The sequence below is a fragment of the Crinia signifera genome, chromosome 8 (genome assembly GCF_055691185.1).
Source record: "Crinia signifera chromosome 8, ASM5569118v1, whole genome shotgun sequence".
Classification (NCBI taxonomy): Eukaryota; Metazoa; Chordata; class Amphibia; order Anura; family Myobatrachidae; genus Crinia; species Crinia signifera.
In genome coordinates, this window is record NC_139224.1 from 49,811,694 (window position 1) to 49,830,446 (window position 18,753).

The following is an 18,753-nucleotide window of genomic DNA, read 5'->3' on the forward strand; positions in this document are numbered from 1 at the left end:
ATCGGGTCGGTTGCATCGCATGCGACCAAATCGCATGCAATGCGATCGACGCAATTTTTCCGACACGACCACCCCGATGGAAATCGGTGTGGCCGTGCTAGGAAACAAGTACCCTTTCATTTATTACGGTCATGGGGAAGACAGGACAAGCATCTGCAGCGGCTCAAAGGCTTGAAAAATATGCTAGGAAGTCTCAACCGCCTGCACCGATACCGCAGGATGAGCCACCATCCCCTCCTCGTCAACCCTGTGGACTCAGATATGATTGGCCAGGTTAAAGCAGATGTCTCATTAATCAGATATGATATGCAGAAACTTTGTGATGGAGTTTGTGGAGTGGAACAGCGCATCAGTGACGTCGAAGATATTAATGTCCCCTTAAAAACCACTGTTGCTGAATTATCCTCTCAAATGGCTGCAGTTAAATCTAAGTTATCTGATATTGAAGGCCGCCTCATTAGAAATAATATCAGATTCCTTGAAGAATAGCTTTTAAAAACCTTCCGGAAAGAAGATTTCAGTCCTCAATTTGCAGTTGAACGTGCTCATCGAGTACCTTCCAGAAGCTCCTATTCGTACACTTCTCGCTCGGATGCTCCACTAGAAGGACCGAGATACTGTGATTCACCTGGCAGGGATACAGGGGCCCTTGATGCTGGACTCAGTGACAATATTTCCAGACTTTGCTACTGATGTACAAAAAAAGTCAAGATCACAATTCAAACAAATCAAAAAGAAATTACGGGACAGACAGATTCTTTCTCTGGCACGCCTTCATGTTGTATATGATAATGCAACTCATTTTTTGGTACTTGTGAGTTATCCGGGCGTCCGATTTTTTGATTGTATGCCTTAAGTTAAGGCATACAATCAGATGCGATGCGATATCGCATCGCATTGCATCGCATGCGACCATCGGATGCGATGACCCGATTTTTCCATAGGAATCAATGTTAAAATGAATCCTATGGAAAAAGGGGTCCTTTTCATACCCCTACTATCCAAGTGGGCATGGAGTTGGATATAAACCTGTGGCGAGCCACCGAGCCCGAAGCGTGGCGAGCGAAGCGAGCCCCGCGAGGGGACGGTATTCTGTGTCCCCTCGCGGGGCTCGCTACGCTCGCCACGCTTCGGGCTCGGTGGCTCGCTACGCTCGCCACAGGTTTATATCCAACTCCATGCCCACTTGGATAGTAGGGGTATGAAAAGGACCCTTTTTCCCATTGAATTCCATGTTAAAATGGACTCAGTCCATTTTAACATTGATTCCTATGGAAAAATCGGGTCATCGCATCGCATCCGATGGTCGCATGCGATGCGATGCGATGTCCCGATCCGACCCGATTTAAAAATCGGACGCCCGGATAACTCACAAGTACCCATTTTTTTAATACTCATGGAGAGGCGGAGAAATGGGTGGAGAGTCTGCCACAGAGGCCTAGCTGATTCTATGAATCCTGTGTAAATATATAAACATATGATGTAGATACCTTTAACCCCTGAAAATAAGGTGTTAAATGTTTGAGAATAAGTGTTTGCGTCTATATTAGGGATCTCCATCACCTGGGGAATTTAGGAGATCATTTGAATCTTGCATTTGAAAAAAAATTTTATGATGTAGAGTTTGTCTGGTCGCAGGTATCATCATTCGTAACAGGAGTTAATACTAAGAAATCACTATCAGGACTCAAAGGTCGATTCCTGATATCCCCACCCATATATTTTTTGTTGTTGTTGTGGTTTTTTTTTTTTATATTTCTGTTATTATTTTGTGTTTTCTTTTTTTGAAGGTAGGGTTGGATAGAGGTATGTCTAAACTTTACAGGGAGGGATGGGAAGGGTTAAGGATTTACTGATGTTTTTTATTTTTATTTCATCTCCCCTCTATTTTGAATTTTAGATACAGATATGTCTCTTTAATGATTATAAAAGGAGAATTTATGGTCTTAGCTCAAGATGCCTTCTGGATGAAAGCTGGAGTATGTGGGGTACAGCAGCTGTATAGGCAAGGAATCTTTAAAACATTTGATCAAATGAAAGTTGATTTTGATATTTCTAATAAAGCGATTTATTAGATACTTGCAGCTGCGTAGTGCCACACATACCCAGTTGGGAAGGACCCTATTCATATAGTGATATCGCCGGTAATCCGCTGAGATTTAGGGGACAAATTTCCAGAATATATGGAGAATTAAATAAATCAAATCAATTTACATTTATTTGACCAGCTTAAAAGCAAATAGGAGTTAAATATGGAGGATCTTTCCATTGAACAGTGGACACAAATACTGAGTTCTGCTAAATATACCACTCTGTGTAGTGTCAGCAAATACATTTCTATGTTACACATAGGGTTTATCACACTCCTATATCTCCTCATAAGGCAAAATTGAGATCACACGCCCTTTGCCCAAAATGTGGATTGGAAGGAGCTGATTTCTGGCACGTGCTGTGGACTTGCCCACCAATATATGCCTTCTGGTTAAAGGTATGGAGAGATATAGTACTTACTGAACAGACTCTTCCGACAGGGTCAGCCCAAGCTATGCTAAGCTTATATGGGGTTAGATCTAGAAGAGACACATTCTCCAATAATATATCGATATGCCCTTTGTCTTACCACCTTGGCCAAGGTTTTGATAGCCAGAAAATGCCACCACCTCTACTAACCTTGGCCTTACAAAAAAATCATGAAAAACTCATGTCTAACATTTCCACGTCAACATTTTACTTGTGTCCACCTTTTGTCAATATCAGCCTAGTGCATTTCATCATTGTCAACCTTCTGGTGCCAACCTATTGACCGTGTAGATTGAAAAATATTATCCAGATGGCTCACAGACAGTGTGTGGCAATTGGAAGCCGATTGGCTGGTACTTTATCACCATCCACTTTTTCTCACCAGTTATTGCCCAGAGCATGTTATTTAAAATGTGCAAAAAAACAAGCTAAAATATAAATTTTGTGCAGTGTGTGACAATGAATGAATGACAGCCTGTGACTCTTCCCAGTTCCCACTGGCGTGTTGGTGTAATCGAGGAGTGGGTCCAGGCACACACTCCAGATGGACCCGCTTCCTCTCCATGGCGCAGTACGCACTGGAATTGTGCCACAGTCTACCGGACTCTGGAAACTTAGCAACCTTCATGTTCCGGTGAGTACGCACTAATGCACAGTGGCCATTTTCCCAGGGATTTTTGCTGCAGTGCCAATGTGGGGCTCCAGAAAGTTAAGCACTTACACATGGGTGCAGTGTGTGCCTTCCTTGATGCAGGGGCCCATGCACACCATACATTCTGACCCTTTTATAGATACCCCAATGCACCTAAGCATTAAAATAAAACTTACAGTCCACTGAAGTCCTAATAGCACCCTATGTACTAATGGACTTTTCTGTACCCAAAGTGCTCCAGCCACATCCCACACCCTCTCTTTAGCTCTACTCTCCAGTGTGAAATAGGGCCTGACCATGAGGAAGGGTTATCCCATATACAAAAAAAACAACAACATTTAAAACAGTGTGCGGTTATTCTGTGCCTGAACCATACTTGCAATATCTTCAAGCCATATCGTTGAAATAACAGAGCAGAGCCAAAGATGGAGAATGGATTGCTTGTATTTAACAGTTTCATTCAAGCAGCATTGTAATCACACATACAGAAAGCTATCTGTGCATTAAACAATTATTACATTCCCAGAGTTCCTGGTCTTCTTCACAGCTAGAGAACTTTAGTTATTTAACATCTGCCTTATTTGCAACACCATAAAAGACAGGGGACAGACATAGTGATAAAATAATAAGATATAGAATAAAAAGCAAAGCTTAAAAAGTGTATCCATCTTTACTACAGTGTCAGCAGCCATTTTGTGGATTGGGACAATTGTTGGCTTATCAGTCCAAGAGCTTGTGACACACATGAAGGTGTTGTTCACAGCATCCAGTAAGAGATTCTAGCTTTCATTTTCTAGACACCTGATAATAAGGATCTCATTGACTGCTCTGAGAAACCCCTCCACTTAAAGCTACACCTAAAGGCACAACTCTTAAATTGGTTCAGAGCACAAAATGGCAGCCTCCACTATGTACAGAAGATGGATGCAACTAAATCATGAATTCATATTACACAAACAAAAGAAACAAATTGTAAAACAGCATAACAGATTAATGAGAGTTCATTGATATCCACTCACATGTAAATGCTATGTACGGCATGCTGAAATGCAGTGTTTAACCGGATTGGAATATAGTTAAGGGGAGTGCTCAGGCATACACAGTGGAAACCTTTACTTATTGTTAAAGAAAACATTAACCTGCACTGTACACAAAAATCAATAATGCACAAAAGTCTCCCCCTCATAATATATATATATACAGTATATAGAAAATCTGAAGTGAACGAAAGCATCAAAGATGTGACTGAACAGTTAATGTGTATAAGGGAGGGGAGGCGGGATACATTTGCACACAGACTATCCATCATAAACCATTTTCTACTAGTATGTTGAAAATACTTTTATGAAGAGAATTGCATGTAAATGAACAATACAGGTTTAAACATTAACAAAAATCCTGCCTTCATCCTATTAAATACGAGCAGTGTTAATTCATTGCAGAGAACAGTCCTGTACATATTGCACTTTACACACTAACCGCAGTACCTCATTATCCAGCAGCTGAAGTGTTAAGCCATTACATGTTACATGTGCAGCGTATAAAAAGTATACATAAAAACCCTCCAGAACAATCCTTGCTCAGATCAGCACTAGTCAATTCATCAGTAGATAACTGGATGGACGGATGGCGTCTTCATAAGGTGCATGAGCATTTAGAGACACGGAACTCCATATTGTGCACAGCCACATGATATAGGGCAGGTGCAGATTCCTCCCCAGTCACCCATTTCTGACAAGCAGGGGGCTAATAAGAACTCATTGTGCTTTGTGCAATTATGCCCTATGGTATAATTCTGTGTGCTAAACCGTAGCTAGTTTACTTTACATTGAGATTCTGCACCAGGTGACCCTAAAGCTTCTTCTACCTCTACGGTACTGTAGTACTACAGCTCAGAAGGGCTGGCTATATAGTACAGTATGATTTCCCTCTTTCCACATGCAACCGCAGGGACAACCGTTTTACACACAAACACCAGGATGTTGCCGACCATCACACAACGCAATGATTCCAGGCTTCCTATGCTCTGTGTACTAGATTTACTGTATAATTGATTCAGGAGCTCCCTGTGTTAGATATCACTCCTGGCAGTGCAACTTTTATTAAAAAGTACTAGTGCCAAATGCTTTAAAATTATATCCCAGAATAGTTCAATATTTGTGAATCTATTATATATATTTTTCTAAATAACCATACTTACACATCTGATCTGTATAGGAGGTAGCTTTACGCAGCACTTTAGAGAGGCCTGCCCCCTGGTGGCAGACATCATCACTGCACAATGGGAAATAGTTTTTCACACTGGGGTCCCAGAGTACAGCTGAATCTTCATTTATATTTACACTATCTAATAAGATGGCTGCTCTTCATTGACTGTACATTTTATCGGCGAAAACAAATATATATATAAAAATATAGGAGTGATAAAAGTGAAGATCACATATTGTACAGTATTTGTGACTTAAACATTCTTACACCCGACTAAGAACTAAACCGTTTCTGCAGTCCCACTACTTAAAAGGGGTTGGTCATGATTATAGCCGATATCTTTCTTAACGCCATCAGCTGCCAGAGGGTCCTTCAATGTAACAGAGGAGTAAAAGGGAGGGAATGGGTCACACCCATGGCTACAAGTGATTTGGTACAGTCTCCAAAGCTTCTTCACTGGAGCGATCTACATCAACATTCTAAAAAAGGGAGTAAAAATATTGAATTAAGAAAAATATTGAATAAAAATAAAATAAAAATATGATTAAATGAATTAAAAGCAAAAAAAAGCGAGTTGGAATGAAAAAAATAAAAACCAATGTGTACAATTAGTTTAGCAACAATGAATTGCTGTGCATAGCACTTTGCTCTCCAAACCGCCAGTATTACTCCTGCAAGTCACAGAGCTGAAAGAAAATGGCTCCAGTCACGTGACACACAGAATGCTGCCATATTGGCAGGGAGTACATGGCCTTTTGAGAATGCAGATATCAAATTCATGTCTCATACATTAGTAATGCCATTAGTTTGTTATTTATGAAGGAAAAGGCAGCAAGCTCATATACCATGGTAATCATATGCCTCCTTCTGTAGGGAAATATTGCATTCTGGTATTAGAAGAAGGAGATTCTCTCCTCAATTGTGAATAAGCTTAGGCAATTATATAGTTTGCATAACATCGGAAAAGACAACACCGTCCCCGAAACGCTCAAATAAACAAAACATCTGTAGATTTGTGTAAGCCAGAAATTGTCTTTTTGATGCTTAGATTAATGTAGACTTCAATCATGCCACAAATCATATTCTAACATTGCAATTTGCGGAAAATACACATTTTCACCATAGAAATAGAAATTAATGTACGGGTTTCAGAAAAAAATAAAGATTAGCCAAAGATTGCGATCAATTTGGAAGCAGGCAATTGGTTGGGACAGCAGTAACATAAAATAAATAAAAAAAGTAGAGGCACCAATATTAGTAGGTCCACGATGGTCGGGCACAGTAATCAGGGCTGCCTCAGATGGCCGGGATATATCTACGTTCTATGGAGCAGAACCAGACAGTAATGTAGCAGGATTTCAAATAGATTTGCATGAACTCATCAAAACAGACTTAACTAAAGAGAAGTTAAAGAACCACAGCATAACTGGGACCGCTCGTGGGACTGCTGGCCAACAGGAGGACAGGTTGTGTGCCAGGAACGCGGACACATAACGCAGAACCTTTTTCTATGACATATGACGCACTTAACTCACGCTTCACCAGAAACAATCATATCTTTCTGTAAAATACCTGCCAAATATCTCTTAAATACTCATAAAGGACAAAATTATTTTGATTGTTTTAATTCCTTATAGCATGGCTATTTACTTGGTGTTGTGATGGTTTATTGGTTGCTGCCTCCATCGATGAAAACGCCACAGACTCTTCATGAAATGGACCGTACAGAATGTATTTTTTTTTTACATATACGATTTTACTAGGAAAAGAAATCAGCAGATACTTGGCCAGCAATGTCTAGTACCAAGCCAGTTCAATAGATGTCCACTACCCTCCGTGTGTAACCACATAACGAGGCTTACCTCTGGCTTATTCCTGTGCGTGTTCACAGCTTCCACATTCAGGTTGAAAGCCTCCACTTTACAACCTGGGCAAGAGAGAAGAGGACAAACAGTCTATTTACAGCGTAACAGGCAGATCAGGTTGTTGCAGCTTTGGGAACGAAACGATAATCTGTAAAAGCATAACTATAATGCCCACTCTTACAAGGCATTTCTTTCCTTCAAATTAAGGATGCAGCCATTATCTAAGTGGATGACACATGCTTGGATGAAAATGCATCCCAACAACTCAGCAAGCATTCACTATGTACCTAGTGCACTCACTATTTGCAGAAGGTCAATTCCTTAAGTCTGAGTGTCAACATCTGAGATATATAAAATATCCACTAAAAATGCCAGCATCGCTCACATTTGTTATATCAATTAAAATAAAAATTGTTAGTTAAAAAAAGATTATATATTTCTCATATAAATTTCTCTGGATAGAGATCTAAGTAAAACCTCTGTGTGGGGGCAACTCCTGAATGTTGAATTAAGTTAAAAGTTAACTTTTAATTTATGCCAATTATGTTAAAATATAATGATTATTTTGGCTGCAGGGAAAATATGAAATCTGTGTAACCAGCAAGTCATTGTACCAATAGGTGAAAAATATGTGAGAATTATATAAACTGTGTCGAATCTGCATTACACTTTTTTGTAATTCACAGATTGGAGTTGGATATGCAAATACTACGACTACTGTTTATCACTGATGGATACAATCCTAATCTTACCAGGCACAGCAACGCACAAAAACATATATTAAATTAGAATTTCATGCACATTTAAAGCAGCATCTTAATTTCTAATGCACACACACATGGTCATTGTAATCGCTCAGCTGTTTTCAATTCTTATTAAGGAGGCAAAGATATCAAAAGCCTCCTTGTAGCAGAGTGGTCTCAGAAATAGAGGCTGATGTAGCATAGTGATTACTTATCTCAATACCTCAAAAATGCAGGGGCGTACCGGGACTTTGAAACAGTTCAGTACCGGTGCGATCCTGCATTTTGATCTGTTCAGATAGCTTCAGCTAACTATATTGCCGGTTTGCCGACGTCATCCGGGGGGCGCGACGGAGCAACGGAGTGCCATCAGGGGAGGTGCTTGCGCTGCTCCAAGCACTGCCTCCTCCATTGATGGAAACATGGCAACAAACCGGTAAGAACCCTTATTTTTTACTGGTTCGTATTGCCATGTTGCTACCAGTTTGTGGGACCCAGTAACCCCTTTCACATCGCACCAATTACCGGGTCGTACCAGCAAGAACACAGCATGAACCTAATTAGGTGCGATGTGAAAGTGGTATCATACTTCTGGTAAAATTCACTGGCATGAACAATTGAATTATATGCACTCTGTAATAGGTGGTGAATTTCCTATATAAAAAAGGTAAACATTACAGGTCATTAAGATGAACAAACGTTTGCGTGACAATTTTCACAGGGTTAAACGGTGGGTGACTGCCACGGCTACACTTCAAAATTTTTTTTTTTTTTTACAAATAATTTACTGAATGTACTGGTAAACTGGCCAACAAGACCTCTCCGGGGACAAAGGAAAGGAAAATTCCACCCGCAGTTACAAAAGTAGAGTGGACTAGGAGGTATCTTAAGAGTAAAGAAGGAAATTTAAAAATACTGGAGCCGTGAGACTGAAAGATAAAAGGCTTCTGGGAAAATGGCAGCAACAGACAAGCTGGACCATTCCGATGCTTTCCTACATCACTATTTCTGGTACTTATGTATTATCTGGGCTCCCATGTTACATGCACCCCATTTTTTCATACCCCCTACTATCCAACTACGCATGGAGTTGATTTTATATAGTGTGGCGAGCGCAGCGAGCCCCGCGAGGGGAAGAGGTCTCATAAGAAAAAAGGGAGCCCAGATATTACATAAGTACCCTATTTCTAGTTACTCCAATACGTCTGAGTAACAATAATATGCTTACAAGACAAAAAGAGGCATTAAAGATATTCCTTCTGTTATTTGGCCTCTCAATAGGTGGATACCATATGGTCAACACAAGAAAAAGGTTAACATATGAAAAAAGGTCATAATATAATTTTTCAGACTTTACCATTCCCAATCTGAGCCCAGGTGAATGGTAAAGTGTGCCGATCGCAGTGGTAGTGGAGTAAGGCATCTTGCCCGAAGCACTGAGAGCACAGGAAGACATGTGAGGGGACGCAGCAAACTAATATGGAGTCCACAGAATAAAATCTACAGTGACACATAAAGCCCTTTGAAAGACTAATGTCAACCTTTTCATGTGTCAACCATTTCCATGTCAATCTTTTTTTGCTTGTGTGGACACCCACCTTCTGCATGGGGGTAGCCAACTCCAATCCGAAAGCTACCAAAAGTTCACATTTTCGAGGCTACTGAGCTGCTGTACAGGTGTACGCATTACTATACCCCTGTAAGACTGCTAAAGCATTCCCAGATTATTGTGGGGTCAACCCAGATTGATCTTCGTTGTGAAAGCACCACTGACCAAATTCCCAGGTCGAGCAATCTAGCATTTCAACCCCGGTCACAACCAGGGTTGAATACGGCTCTGACCCAGGTTGTTGTGCCGTGGGAACGGGTAACCTAGGTCCTGTGTACACTATGGAGGAGGCAGCACTTGGAGACTGCGTCAGATCCAAATGCCGCCTCCTCCCCCTGCATTGCTTCTCCGCACCATCTGACATCTGCAGCACTGGTTATTGCCTGTTGATTGTAAGCTTGCGAGCAGGACCCTCATACCTTTGAATACCCAGTTTGTTGGATCACTGTCTCCTATTGTAAAGCACAATGAAATATGCTGCGCTATATAAGAAAAACTGTTAATAAATAAATCAAACATTGTAAATGGCGGTTTGCTCCCGGGACGGACCGGTGTCCAAAACCAGAGTGCAACCCAGCATTTGCGATGTGAATGGGGCATTACCGAATTATAAAAAGATCCACAAGTGGAGCCATTTACTTCACTTGTGATACTGTGAGGAGACCTAGAAAATGTTGGTAGGCTCTCGAAGCCTGGAGTTGGCTACTCCCGCTTTATAGTAGCCCATGTAGCCAATTTTTCTTACCATTTATCTAGCACCTGATCATAGATAATAACTACATTCTGGTTACTACGGCCAACATCTCCAATGCTCTATATCACCCCAACTCTTCCACAGCTAGATCAATGTTATACAACAAGATACAGGTGTCTTACCATACGCTACAGGTGTAAGCTTCAATACAGTGTGCAGGGGGCACTTGAGGTAAGGCAACTGTTCTGTAAAAACGAATAAGAGAAAGAACAGGCTTCGTTAGGCCTTCTTATAACGGACAAATACATTAGTCACTCAAAGCTAATGATTCACAAGTCCAAACAATGGCCAACACCTGTGCCCCTACAGCACAGCCTAGACGGAGATAGCCTTATCTGCATGTACCCTGCCCTTACCTGCAGTCCTATCCAGGAAATAGGCCAATAGGCAGCGCATGACAGCTTGATGGCAGATAACCAGCACATTCTCCTGACGCTCCAGCTCCATGATGACTGGTTCAAGACGCTGCACCAGGTCTTCATAGGACTGCAAGTAGAGAAGGGGGAATGCTGATGTAAAAAGCAATACACAGTCCAGGGTGGGATAATCCCAGTCTATTGGACAGGAAACGTAGAGACCAGCCAACACAAACTTCCCCATCCCCAAAAATTAGCATCTGTGGTAGCAGTCCAAGTAAAACAAATAGCAATGCTGTAGGCATACTGGGGCGATGAATCTACTTAATGAACTGAAACTGCATTATTTCAGATAATGCCACAGTTACGCGCTATTCCGGTGTATTATTTACTGCTGCGTTCCGGTTTCCCAGACTGCGCCCTCCGCAAAAGGTTGTGTTACGTGAATCTTTTTGGTTTTAAAAGGTATTCTAGTATAAAACAGGGCGACGTTAATGAGGTCAATATTCATGCTGCTGGTTAATAAGAGCTGACACAATGCCCCTTAAAATCAGAATCTGTCTTGTTACGGTCATTAGGCAGGTTGGCAGAGAGACGTAATGGGTAGTGATAAACACCACACAGCTGTTCTTGTGTGCTAATGTAACCTGGCATGCTGTACATAGATAACACACAGAAAGAAGCTTTGTCTGCGTTTATGAACGGTGTGTGTGAGAGACCTGATTGTTTATGTAAACGCACAAACAGGATGCTTTTCCCTCAGCGATAATAGTGGATTCTTTAGAATACCAGAAATCTAATACATTTTCTATTGGGTTAATCATTAAACATCTGACAATTTGAGGACTGGTCCCATGCTTCACCTAATAAGGTGAAGGGGAAATAGAATTGTCAATTCCTTAGTCAGTGAAGGGGATGTAGTCTATTCAGTCCCACAATGCACCATTTTATCTATCGCAGCAAACACACTGACCTCTCCTTTTGGATAGCGGTATCTGTATTTATCTTGGTCACGCAGGGCAAACTCCAGAGGATGAGACTCCTGGATTTCCTCGTAACGCATCTCCTCGCACACACCCTGGAAGAAACGCAACAGCACTAACACTATTAGACACATACCAATGTCCCACAGGAGGTTACTCAGCAAACAATCTGAATAAAACCTCACAAGGAACAGAAAATCTGCTATAGCCCCAGTTTGACAAAGTATTTGTGGTCTACACGAATGTGAGACGAACAGCGCGAGTTATGTTTAAGCTAAAGCCACACACACATGAGGCGATTTTAGCCTATATCGCCATGGGATATGGTCACTGAGCATATCCCAGTGTGTATGGGGAACCAGCCCAGCAGCTTTCTTCTGCGGTGACTCAACACTGTACTGGTGATACAGTACATGACTAAATAGTCAAAAACAGACGCAGTTTCTTCATAAACACATGGATCGGTGATCCACACGTTCTGAGACCGTGGCCTAATTGAATAGATTGAATGTAAATTTGACCTACAAATGGCGAAGAGTGCAGAAGGACAAATCCGGCTCGTAAGTCATCAATTTTCTTTTAGAATTTACACAGAAAAATATATATATATATATAAGCTGGTTTATTATTCTCCAGACAGTTTTATTTTTTTTAAACAGACAAAAAGCATATCAATAACAGCCACAGCAACAGTACAAATGAAGACGCACATTATATATGTGTTTAACCACATATACTGTAAAGACCCTCTAAAATAGGAATATGAAGCCACATGCAGTTGCTGTGGAATCAGTAACTCTGCACAGAACATACTCCGCACATTGCTTACCGTGTACAGGAAGTACATCCTATCAGTGAGCTTTTATTGAGTCTTCCAACAGTTACTATGCGCGATTTTGAAATATGCTTGATTTTGAAGAGTCAATATTTGCACAATGTAAGAGATCTCTGAAAATCTGATGACACTTGGGCATGAGAAATCGCATTAGTGTATGCCCGGCCGGTCACCTGCAAGCCAACGCATGTGATCTATTACTCGTGACGGATTGCATGTGACCTGTTCCCCACCCTCCGCCGGGAGGGAGGTCCAAGGTTGGACCTGTATTGCTCATCGGACCTGAAGGGACATCACACTGACCCTGATTTGGGCTGATTTCTTGGCCCATTCCCGTGAAATTGAAGCAAATGGAGTTAATGTATGGGGGTCTTAAGGGGTTGTTTAATAGAAGTAGAGATGTTGCCGATAGCAACTAAAATCAAATTCATGCTATTATCTTTCAGAAGGTGCTAGATAATTGATGAGAATCTGATTGGTTGCTATTGGCAACATCTCACTTTAGAAAATATACCCGAAGGATCAATTCCAGTGACAGACTGGGGCTCTTATTTGGGCCCCGGTATCTAGTACTGCGAGCGCACGAAAAATCGGGTCATTAGCCAGAGGTGGGTGGCACTGAGCTACTGATGTCACTAGTTCCTATAGGCTGTATTCTCAGCAATATGCATTTGTTAAGCACACGAAACAGCTACCCCCACTGTGTGTAAACATGGAATCACTTTCGGTGAGACATTAGTGGCGAGGGACACTTACAGCATCAATCTCATTAAGCGTTTTCCACTGCTCGTACGGAACACCTAGGGCCTCCGCTGTCTGAATAGTTCTCCTCATCTGACTTGTCCACACCTTAAGATCATGGATGTTCTGTTCATGGATGTACTTGGACAATCGTTGTGCAAACTGGCAAGATTATAAAATAAATAATATTTACAACAAAAAAAAATTATTTTCCCTAACTACTAGATTAGATAATAATACAGCCTTTCCAGGTGCTTTGGCTCTAGAAATAAAATAGAATGAGGAAGGGGCACACAGTAACACGGAGGAGGAAACCCAGCAACAGATCTCACATTTTCTTCATCAACATTAGGAAACACACTACTTCTCTCTAGAGGGCATCATTGCACCACATCTGTAGTCACATTATCCTCCACAGAAACTGGACAGAACACACCTAAATGATAACTTCGGGCCAGATGTATCAAGCATCAAAAAGTGATAAACAACCAGCACCTGACTGACATGTTACAGGCTGGGTTTGAAAAATAACAGGTAGGAGCTGATGGTTATGGTATTTTAGATCTACAATGTCTAGGGCAGTGTTTTTCAACCACTGTGCCGTGACACACTAGTGTGCCTTGAGCTGTTCTCAAGTGTGCCCCCAGATCTAGAGATGCCCAAACCAGTTTACAGCCACCACCAGTTCAACTGTTATTTACTGGTCTCTTATTTTCATGTAAAGGGCCAGTATATTTTATTTTTGTTACCTGTGGGGACCAGTGTGATTGTTTTTATATGGGGGCCAATAGGTTATTTTTTCCTGTGGGGGCCAATGTGTTTTGCCCTGTGGGGATCTCATGGTGTGCCTTGGCAATTTTCAAATGTTATTTAGTGTGCCGTGAGGTAAAAAGGTTGAAAATCTCTGGTCTAGGGTCTAGTCATATGATCGACCACTAATGGTTGACAGGGTCAAAAGTTCGCCATGAGTTTTTCATGTTTTTTGGGTGTTTATGTCGACAGCGACAGAGTCTAAGGGGGGTATTCAATCTTCGGGTCACGGCAGACGAGCTTGCTCGCCTGCCATGACCCAGTCCCGTTCTCGGTCAGCTCGACCGAGAACATGCAGGCGGGATTCAATGTCCCGCCTGCAGCGGGTCGAGAAGGGGGCGTGGCCACGAGTTGCGGCCGGGAAGTGACGAGATGCAGCCGGCAGCTCGTCACTTCCCGGCTGTTCTTGGCAGAACGAGCCCGACAGCTAGAGATGTCGGGCTCGTTCTGCCAGGAAACCCTGTTCAATGCTGTCGGGGAAGACAGCATTGAATAGGGCCCGTCGAGCATCTCCCCCACGGGAGATGCTCGACGGCGATTGAATATCCCCCTAAGTGTCCCGCGTCCCCTCGCTGTGCTTGGCACACTATTATATTCTCCCTCCACACCGTAGTGGATGGTAGGGTATGAAATACTGCCTGTCGGCACAAAAATGAATGTTGACCTTTTCCATGTTGACCTTTGCACCTTGTTGACCAATAGTGGTCGACCTTATGACTGTCGACCTAGAGTCAATCATGTGTCCGGATAGCAGAGCTAATTGGCTGGTTGTTAATCACTCTCCATTTTTTTTACTTTTGGAAGCTTGATACAGCTGGTCCCTAGACCTAAAAAGCAGAGATTCTACCCACTTCTCCAGTGCTGTCACTGCTTGATACATCAACACCTACAGTACATCTTCTTCCACTAACTACGAATACACACTAAAGGACAGGATACATTGGAGAGAGAAAAATACCAAGCAACCAGGTCATGTCATTTTTCACACACAACCCAAGACCGCAGATAGGAACTGGTCAGTCGCTACTTTATCATTCTCCAAGAAGTCTGACATTACATCCCAATGGTACAAAATCTCACAGCCATAACTAGAGCTGTGTGCGCTGACTGTTGCATTGCTACCAAATATTCATTGCAGCATGAATACACTTTTAAAAAGCGCATTTGAGACCAGAACATATAACTACAGAGCTGACTTGCTGAACCCTGATGTATCAGATCAACTGACTTCAAAACAGGTGTTCAATAAGGAGCGTGGCTGCAGGTACATATGGCAATATGGCCCTTATTCTGGATCACTAGCAAAGGCAAATTCCTTCTCAAATGGACAAAACCATGTGCACTGCAGGTGGGGTAGATGTAACTTGAGCAGAGAGTTCGATTTGGGTGTTATTTTGCTTCTGTGCAGGGTAAATACTGGCTGCTTTATTCTTACACTGAATATAGATCTCACTTTGAAGTAAAATCCCACCCAAATTCTCTCTGCACAAGTTACATCTGCCCCACCTGCAGTACACATGGTTTTGTCCATTTGAGTAATAATTTGCCTTTGCAAGTGAACCAGAATAAGGGCCTATAAGCCAGCCCCACGGTTGTGTCAAGACCCAGCATTTCAATGTTGAAATCCTGGATACCACATTATTACTTCAGGTTAAGAAAGTTACAACAGAACGGTCACCCTATGCAATATATTAACAAACCCATATTACCTATATACTTCCTTATCCTTATCCAAGAGACCATTTCATCATCAAAACAAGAGGTAACATCAAACTGGCCTAACCAGCAATAATAACACAATCACATAATTTCCTTCCTCCAAGTTATTTCCTTATTCTTTGGAGTACAGTATGTATGTATCTGCTTCCTCATACAATCTTTCTTTAGATTATGTTGATGACAGAATATTTTTCTTTTTAAAGTTAAAGTACAGAGAACAGAAATAAAGTATTACAAATAAAATAAGTGACTTGGAGATGCATCAGCAGTGTAGATCTTAAACAATGGTAATGTGTAAAGATAGACACATAGGACACAGATTACATACATGATGCATTTTTAACATATGCAGACTTCACATGTGACTATGGCGCACCAGGAGGTTCGATTTGAATTAGATTTTGCTTCTAGAAGCAAAAATCTAATTGAAATTGAACGGTGTTAACTGCCTTCAATCCAGATTTATTTAGTTATTTATTTACAGTCTCTTATATAGCACACATATATTCTGCAGCGCTTTACAGAGAATATTTGAACATTCACATCAGTCCCTGCCCCAGTGGAGCTTACAATCTATATTACCTACCACATGTACACGCACAGGCATTCTGGGGTTAATTTGTTTGGAGCCAATTAGCCAACCAGTATATTTTTGGATTGTGGGAGGAAACCGGAGTACCCGGAGGAAACCCACGCAAGTACATGGAGAATATACAAACTCCACACAGTTAGGGACATGGTGGGAATGGAACCCATGACCTCAGTGCTGTGAGGCAGTAATGCTAACCATTACACCGTCCGCACAGCCCCAGATTTGAGAGCAGAAATAGACTTGCCTGCCAAGTCTATTTCTGCTTTGATCTGGAAGCTAGATATACAAGTGGTGCATAACACATTAACCAGCAGTGTCTGAGCATCTCACGTTTTCAGCAAAATATAAAAATTAAGGGTTCCTGTGCTAGACTTGCATGGGGCCTGTCAGCACACTCGCGCCAGGCATCTCCCACTGTGTAGTGCCTGCAGGCTACATATAGGAGGACACACCTGTACTGTACACATTTAACAAAGCATATGGAGGAAAACATGGATCGAGAAATATATATTTATAAAAAAGGTACTTGCTCTGTCATGCATAGGGTTAAACGGATAGCCTTGTCTGTCTGACTACACAAGGGTTCCACATTGCAAAACAAACTGAACTCTCTCCTTAGGGCATACTGTCCACTTCAGTGGATTCCTCTACTGATAAGAGTGTAATGTACAAAGCACAGCAGCCAGCTGTAAGGACTTAGCAACATTTGACACTGCAATAAGCAGCTGGATCAGAGCCATTACTGGGTGGCAGGTAAAAGTTTTGGTGTTTATAATACCTGGTAAAGAAGGACAATTATAACAAGATAATACTACCTAAATATTTTATTTAAAAAAAATTAGTTTAATAATTAATCTCAAAGTTCCTTTCAAGTATAAAAAAATAGAGCCGCCCACTAAGCACCAGTACCTCTTTCCCTCGATTAGATAGGCCAGAGTCTCCACCGATGCGCCCCTTGACATTGAGCTCGCTCTCCCCATGCCGGCACAGATAAATGGAGCGGGGAGTCACGTGGATGTTCATAAGGTAGTACACAATGCGGCTCTGAATGTGATCCACGACCCGGTTAACTAGATATCTCCGGCCAACATCCATGATTTTAATGTAAGACAGCTCCCTACAATGGAAGGGAAGGAAAAAAAATGTTCACAAGTCTTCCAGGTTAATATTTCCCAAACCCCTTCTTTCTGCCCTTTCTGAAAAACATAATCATTCCAAAAAAAACTATTTGCAATCATAATCCAACAGTAATGGTCGCCAACCTTTGTTGAATCACCAAACCCTAGAGCAGTGATCCTCAAGGCACACCAACAGGCCAGGTTTTATGGCTATCCCTGCTTATTCACGGATGGTATAATCAAGCGGACCGTGGTACAAATTAGGTCACATGTGTCAAAGCTTGGATTGCCTTAAAGCCTGGACTGCGGTTAAGGACAACTGTCCTGGTGTATCGATATTTTTCATGGTACCCCTAAACATAAAGTTTGTTACAAGAAATTCACATGGACCATATATAATTTGAATTTGTCTTTTACCACTAACCCAGGACACCCCTGTATGTGCCAAGTCACACCCACCAGTGTAGCAGCATACAACTCACTCTAACTAGTTACCTATACTTATATGCTCATGCACAAACAGTGTGAAGGACAGGATCCACCTGAAAATAGGGTTGAAATTTAATAGGATGAGAGATTCAGAAAGTGAGAGATTTGGTAAGAAATCAGTTTTTTTAAAGCGCCAATCATTTACACTGCAACACCAGTTTGATTTTTAAGTGTAAATGATTGCCGCTTTAAAAAAAACTGGAGAAATCTTACAAAATCTCTCACCTTCTGAATCTCTCATCCTATTAGATTTCACCCTAGGTCTTGTGTGCAACGGTGAGTCAGCAATAGGGTGCGTATACACACACACACTTTGTATGAAATTCCTTCGACTGAAAATAGAATCCACAAGACAGAACACAGGGTGTAATTCAGCATGGATCACTAATCCGAGAATTCACAAAAGGAGAAATTATCAAAAGAATGAGCATGTGACGTGTTCGCATCATGAATGCTTGGGACCGAATAACAAAAAAAAAACCTGTACGAATACATGTCGCAGATTAGCCGCAGTTTGACAGGAAGCTTGCATTTAGGGGTGGTATGGGTCGACACTGGGAAGGTCCACAGGGAACGCCAGAAGCACCTGTTTATGAGCACACAGGTTTGGTAATGGACTAGAGGCCCCATACAATCAGCAATCACAATTGATTGTCGTTTCACAGATCTCGGTGCCATTACTGGAAAAGGGCAGCTACCCAAATCACGAATATTCCTCTCCCAAGATTCAGGAGAGGAACACTAAGGCACTTGCCGATC

General features: G+C 41.7%; 1 protein-coding gene across 5 annotated transcripts in view; it reads right to left on the reverse strand.

The window, feature by feature from the left end:
• Positions 1–3,598: 3,598 nt before the first annotated feature.
• PFKFB4 (6-phosphofructo-2-kinase/fructose-2,6-biphosphatase 4) overlaps positions 3,599–18,753 on the reverse strand; it is an 84,611-nt gene continuing 69,456 nt past the window's right edge. For 3 of the 5 annotated variants that reach the window (XM_083156330.1, XM_083156334.1, XM_083156332.1), the window contains 8 exons: positions 17,297–17,504; positions 13,282–13,428; positions 11,681–11,785; positions 10,708–10,837; positions 10,474–10,536; positions 7,243–7,307; positions 6,630–6,702; positions 3,599–5,859 (listed from right to left, as the gene is read on the reverse strand). In XM_083156330.1, the coding sequence (XP_083012456.1) occupies positions 5,852–5,859; positions 6,630–6,702; positions 7,243–7,307; positions 10,474–10,536; positions 10,708–10,837; positions 11,681–11,785; positions 13,282–13,428; positions 17,297–17,504 (799 nt within the window). In that variant the 3' untranslated portion in view covers positions 3,599–5,851. The remainder of the gene's footprint in view (positions 5,860–6,629; positions 6,703–7,242; positions 7,308–10,473; positions 10,537–10,707; positions 10,838–11,680; positions 11,786–13,281; positions 13,429–17,296; positions 17,505–18,753) is intronic. The other 2 variants (XM_083156331.1, XM_083156333.1) reach the window with 1 other exon arrangement.